Source organism: Lactuca saligna, chromosome 7, assembly GCF_052625555.1.
Source record: "Lactuca saligna cultivar CGN05327 chromosome 7, ASM5262555v1, whole genome shotgun sequence".
NCBI lineage: Eukaryota > Viridiplantae > Streptophyta > Magnoliopsida > Asterales > Asteraceae > Lactuca > Lactuca saligna.
Window position 1 is genome coordinate 146,226,233 of NC_136423.1, and position 18,977 is coordinate 146,245,209.

The window sequence follows — 18,977 nt, forward strand, 5'->3', positions numbered from 1 at the left end:
TTGTATTTTTTAATTGCATTTTAAAATGTGTTGCTTAATAAATGGGTTATTCGGGTTGGGTTCGACCCACAAACCCATATACTTATACGGGTTATATGGGTTGGGTTGGATTGATGTTTTCAACCCACCAACCCATATATTATATGGGTTGGGTTGGGTCAATGTATTCTGACCTGTCAACCCGTGATCCGTCAACCCGAACCCAACCCACTTGCCTAGCCTAATTAACCAACACTTGAATCAAAGAATGCTGACATAGAAATATAACAAAATAATATATACTCCAACAGTAATTGTAAAAAAATAAAAAAATTATTTACAGAATCCATTTCATAAACTAACAAAAAAAAAGGGTTTGAACATTTACATGATATCAAAAGCAACAATTTTGAGTCATGTACATTGTTGCTTGATCATGCATTAAGTTGCAGGCACAGTTACATAACCATCAATATCATCAATATCATCATCATCATCATCAGAGCTGTCTATTTGTTCGCCTAAGCCTGTGATTCTTCCCTCTGGAGGTGGGACCGGTTGACTGCTTTCGTTGATAAAATGTTTTGCTAATTCAAATAAAGCAAATGAAAAAAATAAAAAAAATCAATCACCATATAGATCAATACTTAATTTACTTAAACCAATGCTCTGATACCAATAATACCTGATATCAAAATCTTCAGGGCAATTGCCTTCATGAATCTAAATTCCCCTTCGTGAGCACTAACAAATTTACCCTGAAAGATCATAAAAAGACATTTTTTTGTTTTGTTTTTTTTTTTTTTAAATTACAAATGAGTAGGTTACAATGTAAAAATATATACATAAAATTTGAGGAAAGAGGGTTTATTTACTGTTTCATTGTACAAGATTCCCACAATTTGATCAAGATTAGCTTGATGCCTCAAAAGGAAAGGACGTAAATGACTCATGTATAAATGTTTAGCACCCTGTAAAACAATAAAACAAACTCCAATTTCATTATTTTTTAATTTTAATTTTGGATATTTGAGAAAAAAGATTGCTTACATTGGTAGTGGGAAGTTGAAGCCAAACAAGAAAAGCAAACTTCATGTATTGGTATAGTGGAAACCTGAGAAAAAAAAAGCCAATAATTACATATATGCCACTGCCACCTTCAATTTGAGAGTTGGGATAAACATGATAATACCATGAGATAATTTTATCTGCAAATGTTTCTGCAATGCTAAAACTCCCATATGCTGCAGCCAATAAATCCTCCAAGATATTACCAATATCATAAAGATTTTAAAATAATAGATAAATGTAACATAAAATAAAACTTGTGTTGAAGTTTAGGTCACAGGATTACTAACCTGCCCAGTATAAAAGCCATTTTTGTTGATCAGTTGAATTATTTGTTTCAATGGCTTTAAATGTAGAGTAAACAGGTAAAATAACACCTACAGAACAGCTACAGAAAGAACACAATGTGTTACAATCTGAAAAATGGAATTCATATACTTTCTTTCAAATCTAAGAACATGAAAACCTAATCAATTTGAGTAATTGGGAGTAATAGAATAATTTATATGCATTGTATTGAATTACTCAATTACCATATGACTCAATTCAAACCTTACCATGCTGTTTTTAGCACAATGTTGGAACCAAGTGGACAAAGAAGCAACTTCAGGCCAACCTGCATTACATGAAAAATCCCCAAATTTATCGAATCATCATTGATAGAATAAATCTTAGCTCAAAAATCTGTGTTCGTATGTTGCAACCCAGAAAATGTAATATCGACATATCTACAAAGTTTTTCCAACACATTGACGAAGATGATGAACACGACGAAGTTCCATAACGACAAACCTACGATTCAGCGTCCTCATTTCATCTGATTACTAGTTTTTGGGGAAGAATTGAGCGATGTTATAAGAAATGAAAACAGATACCGATTCAAGAGAAATGATTTCAAATTGTGAAATCGACGCTAAGAACAAAAGAAACCCTAACATAAGGAGTTTAACATCGATTACCTCGCTCGGGATATTTGAACCTAGGATCGACATCGTATTGAAACCGGATCTCGCAATCGGATTCTGTAATCGATAGAGTGATCAGAAGGTTATTAGATCCGGAAACGCAGGTTTAAACCTTTAAAGGAAATTAGGGCGGAGACCGTTTATGTTGTTGGCGGAAAATATTTACATTCCGGTCCAGTAACTTTATCATAATTCAAAAAAGGCCCTTCAAATTTTTTTGATTTGTCACTTTTAAATGCTTAAAAAGTAGAAGAGGGAAGGGGTTTAGGAGGGTTTTACTTTTTAGAATCAAATTGCACATCACGCATCGATTTTTGTACATCTGAATCAAGAGAATAAGAGATTGTGGATGCGGGAGATGAAATTGTTCACGAATGAGGTTATTCATCGACGCTCTCAAATCACAAGTCTACGCCATAAAATCCGGTCACACTCCTACACTCTTTTCATGCAATCAGCTTATACATTTATACTCCAAACATGGATTCCTACAACAAGCCTGCAACCTGTTCGACGAAATGCCTGAACGAAATGTCTTCACATGGAACGCCATAATTTCAGCCCATATAAAATCCAACAACTTACCCAAGGCCCAACTTCTCTTCGATTCTGCCCCATGTAAAGATTCCGTGACCTACAATTCCATGTTGTCTGGATACGCAAACAGTGAAGGTCATGATACACAAGCGTTTGATTTATTCACACAGATGCATTTCACAGGGTATGAATATGATGTTCAGATCGATGAATTTACTCTCACCACGATGTGTAATTTGACAGCGAAGATTCGGAATTCAAGATATGGGAAACAATTACATTCGTTCATGGTGAAAACTGGAAATAATTTAAGTGGGTTTGCAGTGAGTGCGCTGGTTGATATGTATTCAAAATCTGGGTGTTTTAACGAAGCTTACGAAGCCTTCCATGGCTGTAATTTTGAGTCAGTGGATGTCGTTTCCAAAAATGCAGTTGTTGCAGCTTGTTGTAGAGAAGGAAGATTAGATATGGCTATGGAGATTTTTTCAAATCAATTGGAGTTAAACGATGTGGTATCATGGAACACGATGATTACAGGTTACACCCAAAATGGGTATCATAAAGACGCCATTGAATTATCTTCTTTGATGATGAAAAACGGATTTCAATGGAATGAACACACTTTTGCTAGCGTTCTGAGTGCTTGCTCTTCTACAAAAAGTTTAAAATTGGGGAAAGAAGTTCATGGCAGAATTGTGAAGAACAGAATGAACTCGAATCCTTTCATTATCAGCAGAATCATCGATCTCTACTGCAAATGTGGCTACATGAAATACGCTGAATCAATCCATTCAAGAAATAAAATCGAAAACATGTTTTCAACTACTTCAATGATTGTAGGATACTCTTCACAACACGATATGATAAAAGCCCGAAAACTTTTCGATTCTTTAAAATCTAAGAACACTGTAGTCTGGTCAGCTATGTTTTCTGGATACTTAAACAGTCATGATTCTTCAGATGTCTTCAAACTCTTTCAATTCTTCAACATTCAAGAAAAAACAATCCCTAATTGTTCGATTCTTGCAACTTTGCTTGGTGCATGCGCATTACAAGCAATCATCGATCCCGGAAAACAAATTCATGGGTATTTAATAAGAACGATAGTTGAAATCGATTATAAAACAATCAGTGCGTTAATCGATATGTATTCGAAATGCGGGAACATAAAATACGCAGAAATAATCTTCAAAACTTCGAAATTTAGGGATCTGGTGATGTACAATATCATGATATTAGGTTTCGCTCACCATGGTTATGAAGATAAAGCTTTTGAGCTCTTCGATAACATGGTGGAATTAGGGTTTCAACCGGATAACGTAACTTTCATCGCGATTTTATCGGTTTGTCGTCACTGTGGGTTGGTTAAAACCGGTGAGGATTATTTCAAATTGATGACGGAAGTTTATAAAATCGAACCTGAAATCGATCACTATTCGTGTATGATTGATCTATACGGGAGATGTAATGAGGTGGAGAGAGCTATGGAGTTTATGAGGAAGATTCCGGTGGAGTTAGATGCGGTGGTGGTTGGATCGTTTTTGAGTGGGTGTAGGGTTCACCGGAAAGGTGAGCTGGCACGGGAAGTGGAGGAGGAGTTGTTGAGAATTGGCGGGAAGAGTGGGACCAGGTATGTACAGTTGGCGAATGTTTATGCGGCGGAGGGGCGGTGGGAGGAGGTGGGGAGGTTGAGGAAGAAGATGAGAGGGAAGGAAATTGGTAAGGTGGCTGGTTGTAGTTGGGTTCATGTTGGTGGGAAAGTTCATAGCTTTATCTCCGGTGACACGTGTCATTTGGAAATGGAAGGTGTATATGGTATTTTAGGATTATTGGTTATGGAAATGACCGAGACTGAAAAAGTTTTATATGAATTTTTTTGAGGTTATTTACGTCTTTTTATATCTTGTCTCATTTTGTTCTATCTTTTTGGACCTTGACAACGATACTATTATTTTATTATCTTGATAACAATACATAAAAACTTGGTATATTCCAAAACATTAGAAGCTTCTAGAACCTTTCTTCATTCAATGTTGGAAATTATATATGGTCTTACAACATAGACTGAGAAAAAACAACCTTTGCACCCAAGTACACCGATCTTGCATCCTCTGCACAAAAAAAATACAATGTAACATTTCCTTCTTTATATGCCACATCAGCAATAAAAACTTGACATGTCATCATGAAAACATACCTGCAATATGGTCGAAATCAAATTGAAGAGGCACATTCATCTCCACTTCAACAGCAGCTTTAGCAGTTGCAATTCCAACTGCAACACTTTGCATTAAATCCAAACCACCACAAACAGACGCCACCACACCACCCACCAAACAATCCCCAGCTCCGGTCAACCTCACAACCGCCGCCAATGACACCGCCGGAAAATGGACCACACCGCCGGAAAACCGGCCCACCGGGCAGACTAGATTTATAGCTTCTTGCAACCTTTTGTTATTGTTGATTCTTTTTGGGCAAATAGAATCAAGGAAATTGAAGTGTTTTTTGGAGCATAATAATACGCCTTTTGATCCAAGGGTTAGAATGACTACTTTGATGCCTTTTTCTAACAAAATTGAGATTGCTGGTTTTAGTTGTTGGAAGAGAGAGGTTATTGTGGAGGCTTCTTTTTGAATTGGGGAGAAGGTGTGTTTGGGAGATAGGGCATTTGCCATGGCAATTAATTCGTCTTCATTAGGTGAAGTGAAGGTTATCTGTTAAAAAATCAGTATTAGTTTATTACTCCTATAATTAATGTGTCACAAAAAAATTGGTGTCAAATTTGCAAGATACACTATTAATGAAACAATAGTTCAAGCTTATTATTTTTACAATAGAGGGGTAAAATAGGAAACTCACATACTTGGCAACTGAAACAATTCTTCTTGACTTGGCAACAGATACAGGCTCAAACCACACTGGGGTACCCACCTCTGCTGCCACTGCAAGTAAAATGACTTCATTAGACATAGGAGGGGGGGGGGGGGGGGGGGGGGGGGGGGGTACATATACATATACGTAGTGCTTACATTGACAAGATGCTTCAAGAGCTAGTGGACTTAAGTTTGCATCAACCATGACAATAGGAGCGGATGCTAGATTTGTTTTGAATTGTTGAATCCATTTGGGTGTAAGAAATTGTTCCTGTATCAAACAACAAATATAAGTATGGAAAAAGTTTAGAAAAGTGATGATATGTAACTTACGAGAGATTCAACACTTGCAACAGCAGCTGCGGATTCTCCTTCAGTATCAAAGACAATGGATACAACTGGAGTCTCTATCTCATTTCCCATTCGAATACCTTTGATAAGATTGTTTCTTTGTTACAAAACTGTAACTCATGAAAATTTCAATCAGAACTAAAAAAATCTACCTTCTGTTGATAATCCTGAAGATTTCCAGTACTCTAACAGCATGTTTCCTGTTGAATTTGAAAAATTACATTAGCAATTCGTAAGTGGTGTTGTGATTTGATATTTTGATTCATAGGATACTGAATTCGAACCTGCGATGTCCGATCCTAATGCGCTTATCATGAAAGGCTTTGTTCCAAGCTTTGATACACATTCGGCAATGTTCCTTGCTACACCTCCCGCCGCATATCGCACCTGAATATTTGGATTATGAAGCAACAATGAATTGTTTGTTTCTAACAAATTATCATCATTTTTCAAACTGGAAGTATCATCGATGTACCTTGCCAGGAGCGGTGGTTCTAGGGTTTGGAGGAATAGAAGGAATGGCGTGTATGTCTAACACCATACCACCAATTATCACAGCCTGCGCTTCACCTTCTTCCTCTTTCTGATTTTCGCTCTTAACTAGCCACTGCAATCGCTCATTGGAAGATCATAATGAGCATTTAGACATGTAACAGCTAAAAAAATTGAGAAATCGTGAATAAATAAGCAGATACAGATAGACACTAAAACTTGAGAAATTTAACTGAGGAAAGAAGATAAATTTGTTGGTATACGTGTGGTTTTTGAGGAGAGTGACGATCCATACTGCTTCCGAAAGCTCCCCTGAATTATCTCGAGCTACTGCAGGACTACCGATGAGTGATATAGAGTTTAATACGAGTCCGACGATGAACACGACGATGATTTATGAATCAAAGCAGGGTCTCTATGATACGCAATGAATTTCAAAGATCGACTAACAAAACATTAGAACTAGATATTCATGGCCCTAGATCTTGGAATAGTAGTTTCACAACTAGTTAGGTTTGGATTTTTAAATAAAAATTTTATTGATTTATTGTGATGATAAAAAAATAAAAAATATTTTGATCAGTTGAATTAACAAGTTAAAAATGTTTGATTAAATCTTATTAAATTAAGTTTTTTAAAGCAATAGTTAAGAAGCTATAAAAATTTTAAAAAGCCATATTTTAAATTGTTTTTATATTTTTTTAATAGAAAAATTATTTTAAAAAATAATTTCATAGGATAGCACCAAATTCATATTTTCCTAAAGTAATTAAGATTGAGAATTTTTAAAATGTTTAGTTACTTTATATTTATCATTATACTTTTAATGAAAATTATAATCCTTGTCCTACCCGTTCGGCTAACGACCCTCCACCAGTCAAGGAAATGGTGGGTGAGAGTGGACACCCACTAAGCTGTCATTTTATAGGCAACAACCTTATACCCCCCTTAAAGACCGATTTCGTGAATGAGATATGCTAACGGTAAAACTGACTTGCGTTTGGAATTAAGGTTTTCTAAAGTGACTTTACAAATTCAAAAACTTGATGACAAGTTTTGAAACTATCCAAGACCTTTGATATTCAATAACTTATGAGTTTTTAATAACTTCAAAGAAAAGACTTTTGGAATTTTATAACTTGAGGACAAGTTATGGAGTCTATTAATTGGCATTAAGATCAAGAATTATACTAACAAACAATTTGCAAATAATTCCTATGATCTACTAAAACTCATAAGCATGAAAATTCAAATAAACAATTTCAAGAATCATATAAACATATATAAAACTTGAAAATTTGATAATAACTATTGTAAATGGATTAGCATAATCATTACCACATCTGTAACGCCCCGATTCCAAGGTATTGATTTCTTTTGTTATAAAATCTTTTTGATTTCAAGGTCTACTCGACGAGTTGGTTGCTCGACTCGTTGAGTAGCAGCGAGTTGGTCCACGTGTTTAAGTGACCTACTCGCCGAGTCCAAGGAGGGACTCGACGAGTATGAACTGGAGGATGAAACCCTAATTTTCGGGGTTTTGCACCCTATTTAAAGGATCATTGGCCTCCCCAGCCTCCCCTCTACAGACTATTGCCATTCCAAACCCTAAAATCGTGTGTGTATGTGTGCTTTCTTGGTGTGTTAAGCTTTGAAGAAGGATTTTGGTAAGAGAAGCTTGGGGAAAACAAATGATTAGAAGCAAGGAACTCATGGGGAATCAAAGATCTACTTCAGTGGGCACCCTTTTTGAAGGTATTTAGCTGTTACGTTGGCTCATCTTTTCTTAGAACTCTTTTGGATGGTTTTTGGAAAGCTTTTATTGTGTTTACGCTAAGATCCAAAGTTGCAACTTCAGATCTGCACACTTTTTGGCCTCTAAGTCCATAAAGTCGCCAGCTTTGGCAAGTATGAACCTCCCCTCAAGTGCATGACTTCTTTGCAAGCTTAGTTTTGTCATTTTACGGCTTTAGAGCTTTGCATGCACGTAAAGTTTGCAACTTTACGTGATAAGCATGCCTTGGGAAGCTGGATCTGAAATATGGAGCCTTTACATGGCTTTAAAAGCATATATATAGATGAAGGACTGAAGGGACTCGGCGAGTGGCATGGTCGACTCGGCGAGTCTGATGAAGATTGTCATGGGCTCGGCGAGTCGGATGAATGACTTGGCGAGTCGGATGGGGTTTTCCCAACTGTTGGACATATATGAACTTGGCGAGTTGCAAGCGAAACTCGACGAGTCGGCCAAGGAGTTTATGGCCGCAAACCTTAGGAACTCGACGAGTCACTCTAGTGACTCGACGAGTTGGTGAGTTATGCATGGAACTCCGCGAGTATCTGAGGGTACTCGACGAGTTGAGGTCAACATGGACTGTTGACCTTAATAATTAACTTTGACTTTGACCAAGGGTTTGACCAGTTGACTTCTGGGGACATTTTGGGAGATTGGAAATTTACAAGTATGGTTTTGCAATGAATATAGGTGGTGGAGTTTGGGACGGTAATCCGAGAGTTTAAGCTTATCTTACGAGTCGACTGTTGCGAGGTGGGTTATCCTCACTATACTCAGGGGTCTAAGGCACCAAGATCGGCCCTTTGAATTGTTATATGGTTATGTTATCTAGTATGATCTGTTAGATCGGTATCCTAGAGGGTAGGATAATATTATGTGGTACGTGGTATGATCTGTTAGATCGGTATCCTAATAGATAGGATAATATTATGTGGTATGAGGTATGATCTACTAGATCGGTATCCTGGTAGATAGAATGGTATTATGTGGTATGTGGTACGATGTGTTAGATCAGTTGTTGTCTATAGACTGTTATGTGATTATCTGTTATATGTGCACATGTTTGTTTGGCGGTTGAGGCTTATCTGCTTTGGCGAAAGCCAACATACCTGGGCATTCCAACCTGTTGGTTGTGGGCCGTGAGTATTCCATCCCAAGGATGATTGGACTTATAGTAGGTGGGCATTCCAACCTATTGGTTATGGGCATGGGGTATTCCATCCCGAGGATGATTGGACCCATAGTATGTTGGCATTCCAACCTGATGGTTGAGGGCTTAGGGTATTCCAACCTGATGGTTGACTGGACCCATAGTATGTTGTTTATGACTATATGTGTATTGCTGTGAGTATGGGTATTTTGGGGGAACTCACTAAGCTTCCGGGCTTACAGTTTCAGTTTATTGTTTCAGGTACATCAGGGGATCGCGGCAAGGTGAAGGCGTGATCGTACAACACCTCATGTTTTATTATCGTTTATGGGGAAAACTCTGATATAGACTATTTTGGAAACAAATTTGTAATAACTGTTGGTTTTAAATGTTTTTGAAAATGTTTTTAATCGGTCTAAATTTTATGGGTGTTACAAGTTGGTATCAGAGCCTTGGTTTTAGTGAATTAGAAGAACATTCATGTGAATCCAGTCTCAAATCGAGGAAATATTTTCAAAATGATTTTTCAAATGGTTTACAAAATAAGTAAAGGAGGATGCAGGGTGTACGATCATCCAGAGCCAGTAAGTAAACCCTAAAATACCATACGGTTATTTGATTATGTGATATGTTAGAACAACATGCTAGTACTAGGCTATGGATCTTTAGGAATTGCATGATAAAATTGTCTGATTATATGATGACTGCTAGTCTAGGGATTTTCTTATATGGGATTGACATCATTGTTGTAGTTGCTTGTGTATGTATCACGGTTGTACATACATACGCACAACATACTTTTCAAGTCCTAATTTATCAAAATGCCATTATGGGTTTTTTTTTGCATTATTTCTTAAACTTATGGACCAAAAAGCAATATAATTTAATTTACAAACTTTACATTGATGCATGGGCTATTTAGCTCAAATAGCCCTAAAAGTGGTTCTTATGATGCATGGGACTCTCTATGGCCGTAAAGTTGGCACCTTTATGCCATGGAGTCCCTCAAAGACTCTGGATATGAAGTCTTGACCCTAGATATGATTGCATCCATAAATGGTTCCAAAAATGGTTCTAAAAAGCCCTAAACTACACCATGAAGGGATCTAATAGATGAATAGACAAGGTATAGTCTTTATACCTCAAATGAGCTGGAAATGTAACACCAACTCTGGATCCACTTGCCTCCTCTTGAATCCCCAAGCTTTCCTTTTACTTCTCAAGCTTCAAATCACTAAGAACACATAACAACGGCTCAAGGACACTCCAAATGGATTAGGGTTTCGTGAATAAGGCTTGGAGGTGATGAAGGTTGTAGTTGAGGCTAGTTAAGGCGTTTAAATAGGGTGCAAACCCTGAAAATTAGTGTTTCACCCTGAAAACCCTACTCGTCGAGTCGAGGCCTCTCGACTTGCCGAGTAGGTTTCAGTTCCATGTCCAATCCTTCGTTCCTACTCGACGAGTCCGGGCCTCCGACTCGTCGAGTCCCCTTGCACAAATGAAAGTTTAATTTGAAATACATACCAGGAACCGGACATTACAAACTTATTATAGAATAACAAAAATCTTGAACCATCAATTGAAGAATAAAAACAAAAATTACATTAATTCTTATAGAATACGGGTAACAATTGCTAAGAATTATATTTATTGTTAAAGAATAAAACTAAAAACACTTTCAAATCAGGAAAAAACATCAACATCTAACAAAAGATGCTAATACATTCTAAAAGAATAATGTTGCTAAGAATCACTTTCAGTTTTGTGGTCTGTTCTTCAAGCATCAACATCTTTGAAAACAAATCCAATTGTAGTTTAGAATCCAATAATGCATTAGCAAATAAAAAACAAAAAACTAAATTCCTTTGGAAAAATATGTTGACTTGTGAATTTCACCAAAACCAATAACTAAGAATTGTAGAACATGCATAAATCAGTGAGAAAATATCCATATTTCATTCCAACATAATTGAAATTCGTGATTCCATTTTAACAGAATTGAAATTCAAGATTCAATTAATGTATGCATTATGTTGGGAAAATATCCACCTTTACCAATGAACAAAAAAAACACATCGTGCATGAATAAAATGATTAAGACCACTAATCCACCTACCAGAGGTTCAAGACTTCATAAAATCAAAATGAATACTTCGTTAAATTAAAATCCAAACTCCATAAACGAAGAAGTAAATCACAAAAATTATCAATTGTGGTATATCTTTTGTGCAAAAAGAAAGAAATCACAAAAATTATCATATTCTACAACAAGTAATCATCATACCATAAAGAATTAATAAAAAAACTACTGAATTAGGGGGTGATATAGAATAGTAATTTAAAACAAGCAAAATTTTATTACCACTGTTATATATGTCATTAGGATACAAACAAATAATGACCTCTTCATCATAATCTCACTATCACATTGCTTTAGATAAAATATAATGTAACAAAATAGAACAAGAACCTATTAAATATATCAATAAAATCACGTTACATATGATGCTTCCCACTTGATGAGAATATATTTCCAATAGACATTTGGAAACTAAAGAGCTGGAAATTTGATAGATATTTGATAACTACATATAAGATGGTTTAAAAAAATTCATGCTACTAGACAAGAGATGGGGCGGAAGACAGAATTGCACACACTGAAAGTTGAACACCCATAATACCCAACAATAATTGATCAAAAATCAAAAACTTACCATTGTTGGTGCTACTAATTGCTAAGGAGTAGAGGATAGGTTCTGTTGCTGCCTTGCTACAACAGTGAGGATGCTATGATGCCAATAAGAGAAAAGAGTTATGAGATCGACATCATGAATAACCGGAACAGGGAAAGCCAGATGGAAGACGTGCGTGGCTTGGAGCATTTATTTGATTGCCCACTTGAATATATAAGCTTCCTTAATCTACAAAAAAAATTACAAGTGGTCATCCATGTTAATGCGATTTAATTGTACACAAATCAGAATCAAAACTTAATTCATATACGAATAACTAGCTAGGAAGATATATCTAGAACCTAATAATTGCATAAATAATAATTTCAAACCTTAAATGATCGGGGGAAATCCACTTGCCTCCTTTGCCACAACGTACCAACTACACCACCACACATCACCTATCGGTTTCACCTTGATCTCCATCCGAAATTAGTCTATGTTCGAACCACCTTCAGAATCGAGTTTCAAGATAGAAGAAGAGAAAGTAGGAGGCTGAGTTTTTTTTTTTATTATTGTCGGCAAAAAAACACAGTGATACACCACACGGGATAGGGCACAATCCATTTTGGGTTTCTATCTTGGCTGCTAAAAGAAAACAACGAACAAGTCGACGCTATTAGGCGAAACCGGTGGCGGTGCGAAACAAATCTTCTTATAACTGTCATCCCGGACAGACAACGAACAAAGGGATATTAAGACAAATTTTTTAGTGAAACAAATCTTCTTACAACTGTCATCCCGGACATACAAATGATCGAAATAACAAAAGTCTTGATAACTTTATTCACATAGTTCACCTTGATTGATTCAACTGCACCAACCTTTGCACATTCTTCGTAAACATCTTATGTAAAAACACTTTAATAAAGAATCAATAAATAAATGTGGAAAAATCTATATATGGACATAGAGTTGCACTTTTTACACATTGCACCTTTTTCTGTAGCCTAATTGATACAATCTAACATTCTATTATGGATCATCATTTCCACATGTTTACCAAGTACATGAATTTCCGATCTGTAACGCAATCACTTTTTTAAATGTTCAATACTCACCTAGACGAAGGAAGTGAGAATCTTTGTGCATGTTGAGGCCCCACTGATCGGTGACAGTACCCATTATCCTTACGAGATCAATAAGTTGTTGCGACATATCCACTTCATATGTGGGTTGTAGACCCCAAAACCACATCAATCATCGACGTATAAACCTGATACAACAAAATCAAGATCGAGTGTCATTTCCACAAACCTTAGGAAACCAAACTGTTAAACCAAAAACATTAGTTGGGATTTTGTGAAAAAGTCAATGAATATTCTAAAGTTATCATCCTTAATCAAATAAGCCCTAAAAAAAAGGCAATGATGCATATAGGTACGTAACATAAAAAAATTGGGTGTTTTAGTTAACCTTCTTCACTGCAAAGGAACCAATTGAAACACTCTTCTCTACGTGATTAGTATAGAACCACCTTATCGATGTTCTTCTTTTGTCAATGTGGCTAACCTTTTTTCAATTATTGGGATCCACAACAGCCTGGTTTTTGAGCACTTTCAAAAGACCTTGCACCTTACTCTTGTTGATTAATCTTAGTTATCTGTGGCTACAATTATAAAATTATAAAATCAATTTCATATACAAAAATATATATGAAGTCAAATTGACAAATAACAACATACCTCAGACTTTGTATCAGTTTCAACAAGTCTTTGTTTTATATCCTTAGCTATAGAGAAAAACACCTCCTCCACATTCATATTTGTTTTTTTTCACTCTGTTTAAAATTTAATTTTACAAAGATAATAAAAAACAAACAAAAACAATCTCAATATATATATATATATATATATATATATATATATATATATATATATATATATATATATATATGTAAAAGGAACCCAAAAAGCATATGTTTTACTTATAGTCTCAAAGAACTTATGCCATACTCATCTGCAAGTGCCTGACCCTTTGAGGTAGAACAACCTAAAAATTGAAATTACAGTTTATTAGTAAATAAATAAATGAAAGCACATTGCTATTTTTTTAATTTAGCCAAATAATGGAGAGAGAGAGAGAGAGAGAGAGAATACCCTTTTGCTTTCATCCATTACAACCTTGTTTCCAACCAATATTTTCTTTGCATTATAAGATGCATGTTGTTCTATGTTATGGATCCAAATCCTGATGTCTAAACATTAAAAAGAAATATGATTTCTTTTGTTTAAAACAATCTAAATATGAAGATGAGATGAGATGCATAAGCAATTACTGTTAAATGATGATTCATCAGTTACATCATACACCAACAGAATACCATCATCTTCAAGAGTTTATGAGTTTCTTTCAATCTACCTGCTTTACTATTCACTTCAATTAGTGTATTATAAGTGACAACATCATGGTTTATCCCACTTGTCTTCATCTGCTCAAAAACCCTATTCACCTTATCAAAACTTCCACCCTTTCCCAATAGATTAATCAAAGTAGTATATGTCATCAAATCAACAAAACTTTTCTGATGAACTCAATAATAACATCTATTAGAATTGAAAACTTTCCTGATGAACTCAATAGATTAATCAAAGTGTATACGTCATCAAATCAACAAAACTTTCCTGATGAACTCAATAATAACATCTATTAGAATTGAAAACATATTGTGTTACGCTCTGATGTTCTGTAGGAAAGTAGCATCTTGTAATGTGACAACCAAATCACTCTTTTCGCATACCAAAATAACCTACCACGAAATACACAAACAACATCACAATCCCCACAGGGAAATAAGAATAAAGAGTCTCACCTAAAGGAGCAGACGGAGGAATCATAAGGAACATTTGCATATAACTTCTACCTTCGGGATTTTTTGGACATAGATATCCTAGGATCAAGAGTATGGTGGGTACTTGAATCTTGTGACATCCCCATTTTCTTGGCCAGAAAAGACCGACTTTGTTTATGCTTTGTAAAAATCAGAGTACTTCTTTTCATAAAAATGTTGCGGAATTTGTTCCCAGAAAAACACGATAAATACGTTATTAAAACATTTTCGAAGAAACGTATTTTTATTCATCTTAAAACGTTTGGGAAGTCATCGTTAATACAGAAACATAAGCATAAATAGAACTTACAGTTATTTACACTAGTGATCTACATCTCTTTAAATCTCTCAGTGTAATGTCACTTCATATCGTCACCTGTGATGTAAATAAACTGAGTGGGTCAGGTTGGGAAACCTGGTGAGTACATAGGGTTTTCAACCCACAATAATATAGTTATTATGTTTAAACAATCAAAAAATCAACCCAATTACCCATCCCCATTATCTTCTTTTAGTCTTCCCTAAAGATATTATCTCAAGGGTCATCTCCTATATCATATTTACTTCTCATCTCCTTACATCGTATTTCCTTATATGATTGTTCCTACGAACTTTACCTAAGGATCATCGCCTACATTGCATAGACAATACTATTCCGGGGATTACTCCCTCAATATGTGTCTAGCAAGTGTTAGGGTATCATCGCATGATTACACAGCCAAAACATCGTCTGGACTTGTAAATCATGATAAGGGTTAGTCCATCATCGCATGAATACGTAGCCACAACATCGCCTGGACTCGTACTTCATAATAAGGGATAGACTATCATCGCATGAATACGTAGTTACAACATCGCCTGAACTCGTAATTCATCACCTACAGGTTACTAGCCTGCTGGTGTTTCCACGGGGTTGTCTATAATAGTCTGTGGTCACCATCTATACTCTGGTAGATGACTACATCTCCAAATTGTCGGACAAGGTTGTAGTATCCTACATCACCGATTCATAATCACCTATCTATCCTCACCTAATTATCATCAACTTCCTATCATCACCTATCTCTCATTATTTTATTTCATCACTCACCAACTTTTTCATCTACTCATGTTTTATCCCAACATATTTGTAGATATAAAATAAATATACACTTTAAATCATTTAAAACATGTATAAATCATTCATCCAGCATAGACAACAAGTATTCAAACAATATGCACACATAGCACGTAATTTATATTAAAATACTTCATATCTATGTGTAAGATGAAAGGGACTATGCACTAACCTGAAAGGTGGTGACTCAACACTCGGACAGCGCTTCGATACTCTCAAAACAACTTTCCTTCGATAAAACCTAGTATCAACACCACTAGGGTTTAGTCTACCGATATTCGCGACAAATTAATAGTCTGACTATTATTATTATTATTATTATTATTATTATTATATAAGCGTTAAATAACACTCAATATAATTCATAATAATAGCCTAAATAATTATTTTCAGGTCCTAATAATGTTACTATAAGTAATTAGAAGCTATATTAAAACTAGCGTATGCGTAGCTCACTTACAACGGGTTTTTCGCAAAACCGGGCTTTGCTGGAGCAGCGTTTCCCGAGCCAAAAAGGCTCTTTTCTCGGAGCCGTCGGGCGCTCCGGGGCTTCCGCCTCGTGCTAGGGAGTTACCCTAGGCTTTGGGGGGTTAGGGAGGCTTAGAGAGAGAGAGAGAGAGAGAGAGAGAGAGAGAGTTTAGAGAGAGAAAGAAGGGTTTGAAGGTGTGAGAATGAATGGAACCCGATACCTCTATTTATAGGGGTGATGACTGGCCTACTCGCCGAGTAGGGGGGACCTACTCACCAAGTTGGTCCATGTGGTGGCCTTCTGGTGGTGCCACGTGTCCAATTCTGGTGGTGTCACGTCACCCCCTATCGTGTATCAACCTTCAAACTTAGAAAAATCATAACTTTCGCATACGAGCTCCGTTTTCGACGTTCTTTATATCCATGCGTAGGTAAAATCAAGATCTACAACTTTCATTTAGACTCCATCGGCTAATTCTCGACCGATCTCAAATTTAACAGTAGGAGGCGTTTAGACTGTTAAATGACCGCGAAGAATTCATAATTCCTTCATACGGACTCCGTTTTCGTCTGTCTTTTTACTGTTGAGTTCCTATTAATGAGACCTTCAACTCTCATTTAGGTTGCGTAAGCCAAAAACCGCTCGAACTAAAATTCGAGTTTCGGGCTGTACACTGCTAAACCGAATCTTAGAAAAATCATAACTTCCTCATACGAAGTCAGATTTGGTCGTTCTTTTTATCGACGATCTTAGTTTAACATATTCTAAGAATTTCATTTAGATCACTAAGGCTAAAAAGTCCTCCATCGTAAATTCACTATTTACGCTTCCCGGTGCCGTGCCGGTTTTGCCGTAAAACTTCGACGGGCCATAACTTCTTCGTTATAACTCGGATTTCGGCTTTCTTTATATGTACGGAAACCTTGTGACATATTCTACAACTTGGTTAAGATTATTTATTCTAAATAATCTTTTGTCGAAAAGTCATTTTCGACCCCTATTGTCTCTAAATTGACTAGCCCAGATCTACGGGCGTTACAATTATCTCCCACATGAAAGCAAGCCCGATTGCCAGCTTCTACCCCGAAAAAAAGTGATCAGATCTCATTGAGCTTAATACCAAAACAAATATGGATATAATTAGAATTTATCAACTTACTTTGTAAACACTTGTCATCAATGTTATAATACATCATCAGATGTTAGACAACGAAGACCCCAAATTCAATTTTTATAAGCAAACAATAAGCCTTAAAACAGATGAACAAAAATTTGGTACTAGCCCTTAGAAGCTGCTGCAAGTGAAGCAAACATGAAACCGAAGATGACAGAACCTTTTCTTGTAATCACATTTGTCGGTGACGACGATAGCGAGAAGGTATCTGTGGCCTCACATCTTTTCATTGCCCAATAACGAATTGCGAAAAGTGTAGCACACATCACATCCGAAATCAAAGGTTGGATCTTCTTTCCCATAAGGAGAGGAGACCTTCGGTGTGAGGGATGAAGTGAAGAAATGGGGTTGCTTATCTGAGACAGCGAGTTAAAGTGGTGGAGGATCGAGATAAAGTCAATAGGAGATATCTGGAAGTTTTCTATTGGACAAAAGAAAAAGAAAGGTGGAATCATAGAGAAAAACACGTAGAAGAAGAAGACCGGATGAAAGGAACACGTATCGCCGATGAATAGTTATGCACCAACCGACGATCATGTGAATAATAAAGATTCCTATCCACTCCTGTCCAAAATTAATGAAAAAGATAAAAAAACACCCACCAATAGGAACAAAGTACTGTCCAAAAAGGGGGTTCATAATTAAACTATATATATATATATATATATATATATATATATATATATATATATATATATATATATATATATATATATAATACTATAACACCAAATTTGATATTATAATGTAAGAAATGGATTGAGTTTGGAGAAACCTTTACATCTTTTTGATGTAAAAATTGAGATTTGGTTACGGTAGGATGGCGGGTATCCACCCCTATCAACTTACTTGGCACATCATATACATATTAGTTTTTTTCTCTTTTATCTTTCTCATCTCACAACACATAAAAATTCGTCGATTACATCCCTCTCGACCCATTCATTTTAAAAAAATTAAAATTGTAAGTAGTTTATGTGACATCCCCATTTTTCTCGGCTAGAAAATACCGATTTAGTTTATGCTTTTAAAATAAAATCAGAGTAATTTTTCAAAAGATGTTGTGGAATTTCTTCCCAAAACACAATATAATAAAAATTTATCAAAACATTTCTTAAAGAAATATATTTTCATTATATAACAAAAACCTCGGGATGTCATGTTCCGATACAGACCAAAAGCATAAACAGTAAATTATAAGCCTTACAACATATTTACAACCACTGACTTATAATTCAAAAATCCCTCTTCAACCTCCAAACTACGCTCGGGGTCCACTACATGTAATACAGAAAAACTGAGTGTGTTAAACTTGGAAGCCTGGTGAGCATATAAGGTTTTCAACCCACAAATAATAAATTTATTAATTTTCATCAACCAACAATAAATTTATTAATTTCCTCAACCAACAATAAATTTATCAATCCAAAATAAATTTATTA

The 18,977-nt window shown here is 35.8% G+C and overlaps 2 protein-coding genes across 2 annotated transcripts; one reads left to right on the forward strand and one right to left on the reverse strand.

Moving 5' to 3' along the window:
* Positions 1–277: 277 nt before the first annotated feature.
* Positions 278–6,763, reverse strand: LOC145007321 (pfkB-like carbohydrate kinase family protein). The gene is made up of 17 exons (XM_078966279.1): positions 6,532–6,763; positions 6,252–6,383; positions 6,061–6,163; positions 5,929–5,976; positions 5,759–5,856; positions 5,582–5,696; positions 5,412–5,494; positions 4,747–5,266; positions 4,606–4,660; positions 2,007–2,082; positions 1,605–1,663; positions 1,338–1,435; positions 1,172–1,223; positions 1,030–1,093; positions 855–950; positions 665–737; positions 278–566 (listed from the first exon to the last, which is right to left on the reverse strand). Exons 1-17 carry the CDS (start codon positions 6,559–6,561, stop codon positions 421–423), a joined length of 1,848 nt encoding a protein of 615 aa, XP_078822405.1. The 5' UTR covers positions 6,562–6,763; the 3' UTR covers positions 278–420.
* Positions 2,236–4,446, forward strand: LOC145004803 (LOW protein: PPR containing-like protein). The gene has a single exon (XM_078963801.1). It carries the CDS (start codon positions 2,387–2,389, stop codon positions 4,427–4,429), a length of 2,043 nt encoding a protein of 680 aa, XP_078819927.1. The 5' UTR covers positions 2,236–2,386; the 3' UTR covers positions 4,430–4,446.
* Positions 6,764–18,977: the final 12,214 nt, after the last annotated feature.

Coding starts and splice junctions, on each gene's coding strand:
- LOC145004803 (XM_078963801.1), top strand. CDS start 2,387: ATGAGGTTATTCATCGACGCTCTCAAATCACAAGTCTACGCCATAAAA.
- LOC145007321 (XM_078966279.1), bottom strand. CDS start 6,561: ATGGATCGTCACTCTCCTCAAAAACCACAC. Junction 6,164..6,251: donor GAACCACCGCTCCTGGCAAG/GTACATCGATGA, acceptor CCAAATATTCAG/GTGCGATATGCGGCGGGAGG. Junction 5,857..5,928: donor TTCAGGATTATCAACAGAAG/GTAGATTTTTTT, acceptor ATCTTATCAAAG/GTATTCGAATGGGAAATGAG.